Source organism: Corapipo altera, unplaced genomic scaffold (assembly GCF_003945725.1).
Source record: "Corapipo altera isolate COAL_440 unplaced genomic scaffold, ASM394572v1 1, whole genome shotgun sequence".
NCBI lineage: Eukaryota > Metazoa > Chordata > Aves > Passeriformes > Pipridae > Corapipo > Corapipo altera.
The window spans coordinates 13,328,842-13,341,925 of NW_020884873.1; the positions used below are offsets into that span (position 1 = coordinate 13,328,842).

General features: G+C 39.0%; 1 protein-coding gene across 3 annotated transcripts in view; it reads left to right on the forward strand.

The window, feature by feature from the left end:
- The window catches only part of RFX4 (regulatory factor X4), a 91,379-nt gene extending 78,295 nt beyond the window's left edge, over nucleotides 1-13,084 (forward strand). For all 3 annotated transcript variants that reach the window (XM_027668107.1, XM_027668114.1, XM_027668124.1), the window contains 2 exons: nucleotides 2,290-2,428; nucleotides 11,684-13,084. In XM_027668107.1, the coding sequence (XP_027523908.1) occupies nucleotides 2,290-2,428; nucleotides 11,684-11,956 (412 nt within the window). In that variant the 3' untranslated portion in view covers nucleotides 11,957-13,084. The remainder of the gene's footprint in view (nucleotides 1-2,289; nucleotides 2,429-11,683) is intronic.

A 13,084-nucleotide genomic window follows, 5' to 3' on the forward strand; every position in this document is an offset into this window, starting at 1 on the left:
GCTGTTGTATAATTATATTATGTCTTAGTTTTATAATCTCGTTTAATTCTATTTAAAACCACAGTAGGCCTAGAGGATATTTTCTAAAACAGAAGGTTTCAATAGATTTCTTCTGATTTCTGTTTTTCTGTGCCATGTTTTATCCCAAAAGTTAGATGTGCCTAAAGAACAACCCTACTATACCATGTCTCAGGAGAGGTGAACCTTCTCCTCTGGTCAGCACACCTGAGACCACATCTGGATCCAATTCTGTGCTCTCCAGTACAAGACAGACATAGGTATACTGGAGTAAGTCCAGAAAAGGGCCACCTGGATGATTACGAGACTGAACTATCTGCCATAGCAAGAGAGGCTGAGAAAGCTGAGGTTATTTAGCATCAGACACAGAAGGCTCAAGGAGCCTTATACACATTTATCAATGTGTATAAATACCTTCTGGGGGATGTAAGGAAGATGGAGACAGAGTCTCCTTAGTGGTATTTAGTGACAGGCCAAGAGGCAACAGACACAACTAGAAATACAAGAAATTCTGTTTAAACATAAACAAAAACCCTCCTTGTTCTACTGTGTGATCAAACATTGGAGCAGGTTGCCCAGAAAGGCTATGGAATCTCCATCCTTGCTGATATATAAACTCCATCTGGACATAATCCTGGTCAGCCTGCTCTAGATGACCCTGCTTTGAGCAGAGAGGTTAGACTAAACAAATTCTACAAGTCCCTTCCAACCTTAATGATTCAATGACTACTGTTAACCTGTGGACAAAAAAACATTCAAAGATTGGAGAAATGGGCACATTTTCACTATAATATTCTAATCCTATCTCCATCACCAAAATTTACTCAGGCTCTCAATTAAAATAATTACAGATTTTAAATTAAAATAAGTATATATTAAAATAATTATAAATGTATGTAACATTATTTGATCTTGAAATACTTTAGACACTCAGACTAAGTCTCTCAGTGCTTTTTTCATCAAGCAACACTTCTGTGCCATCCACATCTGAGTGTATAACTCATAGATATCCATAACTAAAAAGAAACAATCACAAACTAACTGGTGGAAAAGGGCCAGGCATATAGCAAGATTAGCAAATGCCCAAGTGCTGTTATGATGCAAGAGGTTCAAAAGGCTTCACTGAGTTCCTCAGTCTCACTGCATACTCATTAACTTTGTAGAAGTACTTTCCCAGGGTGGAAGATTCTATACTGTTTGGAAGGTAACAGTAGATTAATTTGAACCGTGCATCTTCTTCCTTCTTTCATGTGATTAGGTTTAGATATCTGTTTGAAAGTCACTGCTAAGTCCTTGCTGGTAAAAACCTGAATATGGAGTTATGGAACACCTCTCTTATCCAGCAATTTAACTGTTTGGTAGAGACAGAAATAGAGCAGCAGGGAGGTTCAGGAGATAACAGGATGCAAGAATTGGAACAGACCACAGTAAGGCAGTACAAACGTGTGTATATGTGTGAGAACTCATTGTTCCTAAAGGAATCTCTTGCCTCTGGTGTTTGACTGATCATGGTGTTTTAAGGAAACATTTTAATCTAGGTGAATCAACTTTTCTGAAAGTCAGCAAAGATCAAATGTTCACATGGCTACACAAAGATGGGGAAATTGCAGAAAGTGTCCACACACCTTCTGCTAGTGAATGGTCTAAATAATGGTGGTCAACAAACACTGACCCTGCAGTTTTCTATAACTACAGAAACTGCTCCTTCCTTTTCCCTGGCTGTTCCTAGACAGGAGGTTGAGAATCAAAAAAGAAAGTAGACAAGTTCTCCAGCCTCACATCCTGCTCTCTTATTGAGTTGGCTGTGCTAAAGCTGTATGTTGTACGTTTCAGATTCAAACTAATACACCCCTCTGCCTCCCAAAAAAGGAACATCTGACCACAGTGCAAGGAGATAGCTGAACTCAGTACAGTTCTTTAAGTCAAAGCTTACTATACTTCCTCAGCCTGGATAGCAATTTACTAATAACATGGCACTAAAATAACAATAAAAGGGAAAGATTCTTCCTCCTTAGAAAGTGCACAACTGAGTCTGCAGTTTAAAATTAGTCACAGAAACATGCTGAGTCTCTCTGTTGTTGTGTTAGACACGTAGTTTCACTAAGTGGCATCTGCTTCTCATCTGACTTGGGAAATATCTTTTTAAAAAAGATTTTAAAAATCATTCTCTTATTCCAAAAAACTGCAACTGTATATTTCATAAAAGTTCTGGAATTATTAGTTGGAATACAATTATTGTGCACATTAGAAGTCTTTTTTAATGTATTTTAGATACACAGGAAGTTACAACTATGGTAGCTATAGCAACCAGCATCCCCATCCAATGCAGAGTCAGTATCCATCCTTACCACATGATTCTGCTATTTCTGGACCACTTCACTACTCAGCTTACCACAGAAGCTCTTCACAGGTAAGTTGCAATTATTATTTGTTGATATTTATAACATTTGAAGTAAATTTTTGTTTGTAAATTTTTTTATTTTCTTATATCACCTAGATTTTTTTCATTTTGGTGGAGATCAGAAGTAGCCTTAGATTGTGAATATAAAGTACTAACTCTAAAATCCAGCGGACTGGACTATGGAAAGTGTTTCTGTTTTAAGGAGTAGCTAAAGCAAAAATGAGTATAACTAGTTGCATGATTCTTAGATGTTGGGAGCAGGAAGAGATTCTTAAGAAGAAATGAAAGTGTTTTCATATAGCTGAGGATGTAGTGGAATCTTCTGGGGTCTCTGCTTTTGAGAATACTCATGTTTAGGAATTTGCCAAATTAGTGAGTTCTGCAAATAGTTTGAACAACTTCAGGACACCACTGCAGAGGTTTTGTTTAATCTCCTATGCTATAGTCTCTTGCTATAATGCTGAGAAATTATGTCAGTAACTCTTTCACTTCACAAAACTGAGCCAGTAGGAACCAGCACAGATTAAGACTGAAGATGAGATCTGGCAACAGTTCAAAAGTAGTGCCACTGTAGGAGGGCTTTAGTACCTCATGCAGCTGGTGCTTCCACGGTATAAGCAGCTACTCTGCTGGAAGATTTGCTGGGCTCTCTGCTGGAAGATTTGCAAAAGGTGGATACGGGGAGGGGGTGAAGGCATTAGGATACTCCACCCACATGGCACCACTTACCCTTTATCTACTGGAAATTTATACAAGTATATTAGGGACTGCAAGGCTCAGCTATCATCACTGGACTGGAACAGTTTCATACCAAATGCAAAGATATGAATTTGGTAATGCTTTGAACTAGAGCACATGAACCCTGCCTCTCATGCTGGTCTTTGTTATTAGTCTGCCACATGATCTTAGAGTAGTGGGATCTCCTTTTTATGCTTTGTTTTCCCTAGCTGTAAGATAAGAATAATGGTATTGATCTCCTTAAAGCTTTATAAGATCTGCTGGGAAGATTGTCCTGTAAGAACTCAACATGTTCATTTGGACCAGCTCAGCAATGGCTGCTTAGTTTATGGAAAGGATAAGCTACAACTTCTAACCCATATGTAGTACCTAGTCTATTGGACTATATGAGGAGTTGTTGTTTAAGGGGTTTTGCAGCTGCTGTATCTTCAATAAGAACAGTGAGTGGTCATTTAAGTACAGAGTCCTATGATAGGTTTGTATTCCTTCATTTTTTAGTACAGGTCTTACCCTGTTATCTCAAGAAATAAGTAAAGTAAATCAAGATCAACAGATTTTTAATTTACTCATATCCTGGTTAACATGTTGTATGCAAACAGTAACATACACTGAAATCAGGCAAATATTTTTCATATTGTAGTAGGCCATCTCTACAAGTGCAGATGTCAGATCATAGATCATTTTTCGTCTCTTGCTAGTCCTTGAACTGTCCTGAAAATACGAAGAACAGATATGCTTTAATGATCACACTCGAGAGGAAAGTGATTTCAGTTTGTATTTAGCATATCCTTTCTCATGCTGCTTGTAAACTGAGATGGAATTGCACAGCAGGACACAGCTACCAAAACCCTATCAATGTGCTTGTTCTGCACTGACAAGAGCTACAAGCTGAAACCTTACTTTCTAAAAATGATCTAAAAGTCTAATGGTTTGATATAGAATTTGCTGACAGTCAAATTTAAAGCTAAATTATCTTTTACAAGACTCCTACCCTGATAATAAATCCTTTACTACTACTTTTTACCAAAAAAAAGTCGTAAGATGTCCCTAATAAGCTGTTAGGGAACTACTCTTTTTCTAGCAGTCTTTCTGAAGGGAATATGGTGCAAGGAATTGCAGTAGGACTCGTGATGTTGCAAAATAAAAATACAGGAAGCCAAATTTACAATGAATATATCAAGAGCTGCCACTATACTGAAGTCAGAGGAGTTGCAATGTGTATAGCTGGTGGTAGTATAATCAGTTGAGAAGAGGAGGCATTGACCATGACTCTTAAAAAGAAGTCTTTGTTATAACCTACATTCAGGCCAAATATAGAACTCTGGCTCAACTTTAGTCTATCATCCTCTTTAGGACAGCGTCTAGGGGTTAACTCCTAAGAAAAAAATAAATGTGTGCGGAGGGTGTAAATTCTCCTCTGCAAACATGGATTCAGGGAGACACCTTGTCCCAGAAGGGGGCTGAGCCAAAACAGGCGACATGTAATTGAGGTGGATTGTAGACTGCCACTATGAACTACTCATTTGGTCTTGAAGAACACCATGTCCAAGCTCTTTCTGTGGAAGAGAGTGACATACTCCAGGTTTCATCAGCTACCTTGAGGTTTTTGGTTCTGTTATTGGAATCTTTAGAGTGAGGCTGAGTTGGGGAAGAAGTCACACAGCTTTTACTATGTGCAGCTCTCAAAAAATGCAGGTGGGGGTCTGGCAGTATAGGCTGACTAATTTCCACTGATGGCTAAGACTCTTTTTGTGACAGAAACAGTCTGTTCAAACCTTGATCTTAATCTGAATTTTTTTTCTTTCATCAGCATCTGCGAATAGTTCTCAGAACAGTTCCTTCCTTGTAATTCCAGGCCTGATTGTTCATTTCTTGACTTGGCTTACTGGCCAGGAGCCTGATACACAAATGAAAATGGTTTACAGATTGATCTGCTACTGCCTAGCTCTCTAAGCCATAGTGCAGAAGTGCATACAATACTCTGATGATACTCCATCATCATATAGAAGGGGACCATTTCATGTCTGTACACAAACACATCTATACCAACACCATATTTCATCAATTCTCTGCCTCTGCAGTTTTAGGTACCAGGTGCTAGGGCAGAAAACAGGCAAAAACTCTGTCTAAAAGCCTCTGAGTGGTCTAATCAACCTATCTTGACCTTAATAGAGAGGTACCTCCTTCAAAGATAACCCCTTCCCAATGTCACTACCTAATCCACCTCCATGATGTAGGCTTGACTGGCTTCTGAGCACAGCTTTTGTCTGCAAGGTTCACACTGGTTAGACAGGTCTTAATCCTCTATCAGGTGATCCATAAATATTTCAATTCATACCATTCTACCTTTTCCATTAACACAAAATAACTCACAACGCAGCCATTTTTCTTTGTAGATTTCAAGGTTAGCACTTCTAGTCTGAAGGATAACTAGAGAGATCTGCATCAGTGTACATTTTAATATATCTGGTAATATATACAGATGCACATCGTATGAATGTGCATCACTGTGCATGCAGTATGAAAAACAGCAAACATACAGTATCTTTTTTAAATACTCTAGTGAATCATAGAATCATAGAATCATAGAATAGATTGGGTTGGAAAAGACCTCCAAGATCATCAAGTCCAACCCCTGATCCAACTCCAATTACTATATCATGGCACTAAGGGCCACGTCCAATCTCTTTTTAAAAACCTCTAGGGATGGTGAATCCACCACCTCTCTGGGTAGGCCGTTCCATTTATCCACGTCTTCTCTCTAGCAATTACTAGAATGTGTGGAGGAAAAGTCTTAGAAGCAGGGTAAGTAGAATTTGGTCCTTTCACTGGCACAGCTATGCTCTGTTTGGCAAGAGCTGGCCTAGGGACATCCTGAGTAGGAAGCAGCAGCTGGACTGATGTATGTTGTAGCAAACCACTCTACATTACCCTGTCTTTGAGCAATTTTGTACATAGAGACTTCACAATGGGTAGCATGAAACATAACATTCGCTTGTTAATTTTAAGTCTGTTATGACTGCATTGGGTGCCCTAAGGCTTTTTGGTGTGACGAGGAATAGGGAATACTCATTCCCTATTTATCTACTCTTGCCATTCAAGACATTATAGATCTGCATCACTGCTCTCACGTCCTTCCTGTCACCTTTTTTCCAGAGTTAAATGTTACCATCTGTTTAGTTTCTGTTGTGACAGATACTCTAGAGATACACAGGAGTTATGCAAGGGTTCCATGTGCACTGCAGGGCAGGCGTAGTCTGAGGAGCGTGCGAACATCCCGTTCTCTCAGTTGTGTTGAGCAGGGAGCCTGATGGAGCTGGAGCTCCCATCCACCCTTTCTGTGTAAACCTGAGAGTAGATAGGAGGGACTCAGTCAAGAAGCAGCCAGATCGGCCACCTAGATCTGAGAATCACTCCTAGGTGCTGCACTAAACACCACCTCATTTTACCTTTTCTCCTTTGCCACCTCCAAAAGGTCTATCTCAGGTGCAGGAACTCAACAGAGTAGCATAGCAATGTTTCTTGTTTTGTTCCTTGTGATGCAGTTCCTACTTAAAGACAAGCTGGTTTTGGGGGGTTTTTTTGTCTGTTTGTTTTTTGTTTTGTTTTGGTTTGGTTTTTTTTGTTTTGTTGGGGTTTTTTATTATTTTTTTTAATTATTATTTTTTTTGTTTGTTTTGGTTTTTTTTTACCCCCTGTATTTATGAAGACCATAGCTTACTTCCACAGTCTGGAACATGCTGCAGTAGTACAGACTGGTGTTATGCAGTAGATTGGGTCTGTACCACTCAGAGGCCCAGAGCACAGTATTTGGACCATAGTTAAAGGGACTTTAAGCTGTATTTGTACTCTGACTCCCCTAAACTGCTCTGTAGACTGCAGTGGTCTCACATAACTTCCCAGGGTTGCAGCAGCATGCAGCTCCGTTTCTCTGTAAAATATTGTATGCCAAAATTCTACTCAATCATGTCTTCATTTCCCTTCATATACCTCTGCAGCAGGATTTACATGAGAGCAGTACTGGAAGACAGTAGTAACTGGTTTTTGTTACAGTGGGGAAACCAAAGAAATCCTCTCCCAGACAGAGCCCACACTTCAGTGTCCATTATTGTTGTTCTGGCCCATCTACTACAGAAAAAAAAAAAAAAAAAGGAGAGCAAAAAGTTCTTAACTCCCCAGCACATACACATTATAAACCCATGACTATAGCAATGCAGTAAGAATAATAAACCCTTCCCAATAACGACTTTGTCAACAAACAGCTGGTAATGACAGAAAGACAAAAATACTGTCCAAATCTCACCCATGCAACAAGAGTCATTGTTCCAAACTGTATAGCTTCATAACAAACTTGAGATTGTTAGCATGTAATTGAAGTAATTATGTATTGAATGCAACAGGAAACAGATGTCTTAACTTCTCTTTAAATAATTACAAATAGCATTTTTTTAGGGCTCCAAATGCCACTCCCAAAAGCAACAAAATCACTCAGATGGACTTGAAAGGTTCGCCTAACCTATTTAAGAGATTCAGTAAGGTCCAATTTATGGAGAAAAGTGTCAAATTAAGGGTTATAAAGACACAATCAATAGTTTAGATTATGTCATTTTACGAGATTTTAAACATATTTTTATGAACGTAATTTATAGCCGACTCTTCACAACTGGTGCAGCTTCTGGTATGAGTTATTTTCAAGCCCTAAAGTAGTGGCTAACATACAACATTAATTTACAGCATTCAGCAAAAGTGTGAGCTAATGCAATGTAAAGTCAGGGACACATTCATAAGGAAAATATTTTGCTCTTTGGACAGAGACACCTTTCACCTCCACTCATAATTTGTTGGTGAGTTGAGGATAAGGATAAAGAGATTATTCTCCATTCTTACACTGCAGAAACTCAGCCTTCAGTATATGGGAGGACATATTTATCATCATATTTTCTAAAATAATACTAAAAGAAATTGAATTAATTTTACTTTTTTGGGAAAGGCCTTAACAATAATCTGCTCAAAGTCTCCCAGACTTAAAGGGCTTCTTGTCTGTCTAACAGCAGCAGTAGCAACAAGTGTGAGTTAACCCAGAAAATGGTAATTTCCTGTCAAGAGCCCTCCAACAAATGTCGCTTTTATATCTGGCAAAGATCACTAGGCCCCAGTGTTTTGAGTTCAGCATGCTTAAGCACTCTTCATTAAACCGGATGTAGAGTGTGAAAGGTGATTCAGGCAGCATGGGCAGGCATCCGCCCAGATGGCTATGCTTTGGACACTCCAACAAGGCTGAATAGATGCTTCATTGGGTGAGTTAATAGTCAGGCAGAGGCAAATGAGTACTTTAAAAATATTGTCTTTCAATAGTCTCTTCACTGTAGGGAAAAAGAAGTCAGTGACTCATTTGCGATTAGCTGACCTACCATTACAAAACTTTCCATCTTGCATTCAGTCATAACAGAATTTATTGTAAAATACTAGATATTTAGAGTCCATGTTATTTTCAAGCAATTATTCTTTTTACATTCATGACACATTCATAAACACAGCTGCGTCGGGTGCGCTGGATGAAAAGGAAAAGCAGCACACTGTATCCTGTCCCCTCATGCACAGCCACTGCCCTGAGTTCTTAGTAAGCTTTAGCATGGCCTATTGGCTGCAGATAGGAGGAGGAATATCTTTCTTTTTCAGTGCATCCTGAAGTTCATTCTGGGAGCCAAGATTTCATTTCGGCAATGGTACAGGTTTTGTGGTTCCAAACTACCAGAGAGACATGATGTGGCTTACCCACACAATGCCATGTACAGCAAGGAGGCCCACCTCAATATTCCCAGAGTTCATTTTCTTCCTCTTACCCATAGATTTTGCAGTCTACAAATTATCAAGTAACAAATTATCCCAGCTGAAGACAGAGTTTCTCTTGGCATTTGTAAGGGATATGAAAGCGAGTAATTCCCCTGTTGTAAGTCACGAGTTCAGTTTCACAGCCTCAAAGGAAAATTGCACTGAGTTGGGATGGCAAGGGCTTCTGTCACAGTTAACAACAAAGTAGATCAATTACCTCACTGGAAAGAAAAAAAGGGATAATCATTGGTGTATTATGGCAGAAGTCTAGGTTAATATTGTTATAAGTATATTTTTTAGTACAAGAATCTACAGTGACTTCAGGTATAGATCAATGGGTAATAGAGGCAAAGACCACAATAATTGGTATCAAGTAAAGCACTACTGAAGACAAAGAAAAAAGTTTTTAGCTTTGCCCACATCTTGCATCTCCACAGGTAACATACAGAAAACAGAAAGTTAAAAATGTGTTAATTTGTGTGGTGTGATTTTGTCCCACTCATCTATCCTGGTCCTGACTCTTACCATCTCAAAGATGACACAGTCATTAGTGGGACATTTCAGATCAGCCAGGAAAAACAATTTATGGATTTGACAACTATGCAAAGGGGACTTTTCTTCAAAGAACTTAACCAGTGGATTATATCATGTAGCAGGAGGAAGCAAAGAGCCATCTTCTGAGGTCTGTTCATCTTCTGTCTCAAATATTTATCTTGAGACTTGATAAATTCTTCCAGTTGCTGTAGACAGTGCATAAGTGACTCACTTTTACTAGATGGCTGACTTTTTGATAACTAAAGTTATGGGAGACGAATTCAACTCTGAAGCTATAGTGAATCAAAAAACAACTTGTTTCCTCTATATTCGTTATGGCAAGAGCTTTCTTTAGGCAAAGGTAGTCAGCAGGCACTGGCAGTAAGGTGACTTCTGTGTATTGCCAGTGCAGACCAGGAAAGCAGCATCCTAAATCTGTTATCTAATCTCCCAAACATTAAAAGTATGAAAATTGTTCAACTTTTTCTGGAACCTCTTGTATCAGCAGCATCAGAGTTGAAGCGTTGACATTTCAGTATGACGCTACTGTTTAACACTGTTTCAGCAGCTGATTGCACAGGTAAATCCAGCCTCTGTGGTGATGAGAAGTACATGCTAAATAATGCATCATACAGCTTTGATGTCTTCCCTCTCATTTGCCAAATGGCCTGTCTCCCCAGGACACGGAGGAATATGCTAAATCACTACCTACAGTATGTTGGTCAAAAATAGTCTTCCTTTTTCTCCTCTCTAAATAGGAGTGGCCAGCGTGTGGCTTTGAGATGCCTGAGGCTTGTGAACTATTTGAATAGGTTTGACAAGGCAGGGCTGCCTTCCTGGCTGCGGTCTGAAGGGAGACAGCACAAACTCCTCAGGGAACGTTGCTGTAATTGCCTGGGGCTTATGCAACAGTTGCTTATGCAACTGATTGACCCTGGGCCCATTCAGCACTGGAGTAATGTAATGAGTCCCTTAGGGAATCACTGACACCTCCCTCCTAGGAACAACTACAGCAGCTCTTCTCTCCATGAGCCTCAAAAATATGGGCAAGGGGTTTTACAGTCCTCAGCCTTATAAAGCTTTGGCATGCAGCTTGAAAGGTTTGTAAGCATCAGGAAAGGTGATAGTCCTACTATAGTTCTGTTTTGGTGACAGCTTTCTAGTTAAAGAAATAATACAATGTCAAACAACCTAAGATAACGAAATTTTAAATTATGACACTTTTTGCAGAAAAGGCATAAAGAGGTAAAATGTAGAAGCTCTGAAGATACATGGCTGGTCAAGGGGAACAGGGATCCTAACTATCTCTCTGATGCAGATAGGGGACAAAACAAGGAAAGCCATTTCTTAGACACAGAACACAGATGATCTGCTCCTGCAGCACCAGCAATAAGATAAATACATGTTAAGCAAGCACTCATAAGTACAATTTACTTTCGGTTGCTGTGGCTATAGAGGGCAAAAGCTGTTCTCTGTTTTCCTGTCTATCCTCTCCTCAGCACATCTTCTGCTTAATGAATCCATTTGTCAAACTTCTTTGATTTCTAGTTTCCAATTGTCATTGCGAATAGCTGGGGAATAGAGAGATTATTCCTCTTCTGCCTGCCTCTTTTCATAAGTTCTCCAATTAGCTGCTTGCTCTGAGGCCAGACCATACTGTTTTTCTGCAGGAACTGGGAGGATGCCTTGTGAACATTCAAAGTGGGATGCTCCTTCCCAGCAATAAAGATTCTTTTGCTCCTCTCCCTTGAAACTGAGTTGAGTGAGCAAGAGTTGGGACATCTTATACTCTGATTTTTAGTAAATAACAAGTTTTCAAGTAAAAGTGGGAGAAAAAGATTAAATTAATTTATTTTTCTGCTCCCAGATATAGCTGCCAGTGCCTAGCACTTTGATAAATTAATTCAATATTTAAAAGCAGTGACTCTTTTGCAAGGCTTTCCCTGAAACTTTGTTTTACTGCAGACACTAGTTATCTGATATTCCACCTTCAGTATGACGTCTTGTTATTGGAGAGCTGCTAATTCATATGATTTTGGCTTTGTTAAACACAGAATTGTGACATCACCAGCCCATATTTTAAAATTAAATATATGGCAAATAATTATTTCATTTGTTTTTATTTGTTTGTTGGTTGGTTTGGTTTTTTTTTAATTGTAGTACCCTTTCAATGGCCCAACAACAAGAATGGAGCCCTGTTTGATGAGCAGTACTCCTAGGCTGCATCCCACCCCAGTGACTCCTCGCTGGCCGGAGGTCCCAGCTGCAAACTCCTGCTACACAAGCTCATCCATGCACTCCACAAGATATGGAAATTCTAGTGACATGTACACCCCCTTGACGACACGCAGAAATTCTGAATATGAGCACATGCAACACTTTCCCGGCTTTGCCTACATCAATGGGGAAGCCACCACAGGCTGGGCTAAATGAAAATGACTGCTATCAACTAAGCACACGTACTTAAAAAAACTTCATGTTATGTGGGACTTTTCACGGATGTTCTTCAAGAGAGGTGAAGATGGAAAAGATCCCAGGCATATAAACGTAGTTCATAATGTGGGCAGATTGCAGACTGGTATGACTGAACGTTCCTGTAGCTGAAAAAGACTTTTGTGCTGTTCTAGACCAGTTTTTGGGCCAACCTGTGCCTTTTTTAATTCTGGCATGTGGGCCAACCCTGTGTGCTGTCAGTTTGAGTGAGCCATTTTTGCCCCCCTCTCTTATTGACAAATGTTAATGAGTCTTATAAAAAAAGTACTGGAACAAGACCTATTTATAACTTGAATTAAAGACAGGAAATTCACCCTCAGCAAAACTCTGTCAGCTGTTCTTCTTTTAAGCTATTAATGCATTCCTTAAAAACCATTCTGCAGTCATCACTTATTCATATCAGTTTCTCTATCTGGTTCGTTAAAAAGACACTTGTTGCTGTAGGTTTCAGTTTACACCTAACTTTGTGTATTGATGCACCTTTCTGTTGATCCAGTAAGTTTGATCTTTACAAAAGAGAAGACATGTAGCATTGAATTATACACTGCCTTAAGTTGACTATTGTTCTTATTATATATGTATTTGTGTTAAGTTTGCACAATCTGGAAAAATCTAACTTCTCTGGTCAGTAATGACAAGGTAAGAAGGGACTTGGGACTGGGAAGATTTTGGATTCAGAGCCACATATGTTAAATATGATGATATGAAGCAATTATATAAAGAAAATGACAATGCAAACATGATTATTCACTTAATTACCTATTGACAGGTATGAAAATGTTCTCTCAATTCCTTCACGTGGTGATAATTCTATATACGTCTACAAAAGCAAAATTCAAAGCTGTGCCTTTGAACTTATTCTGTACTGTGTATGTGTGGAAAAATGTATTGTATTTTGGGGAGAATTTTTCTTAGACATTTTCTGTCAGATTTGTAGCTATTTGTGAGTTTTTGTTAGTTTTTATTAACATAGCTTTTTCTTCTGTATTATAAAATGCACCAAGCAATTATGGTGGACCTATTACCCTATGGGTAAGAAAAAAATAAATGGAAATATGACAACAGGCA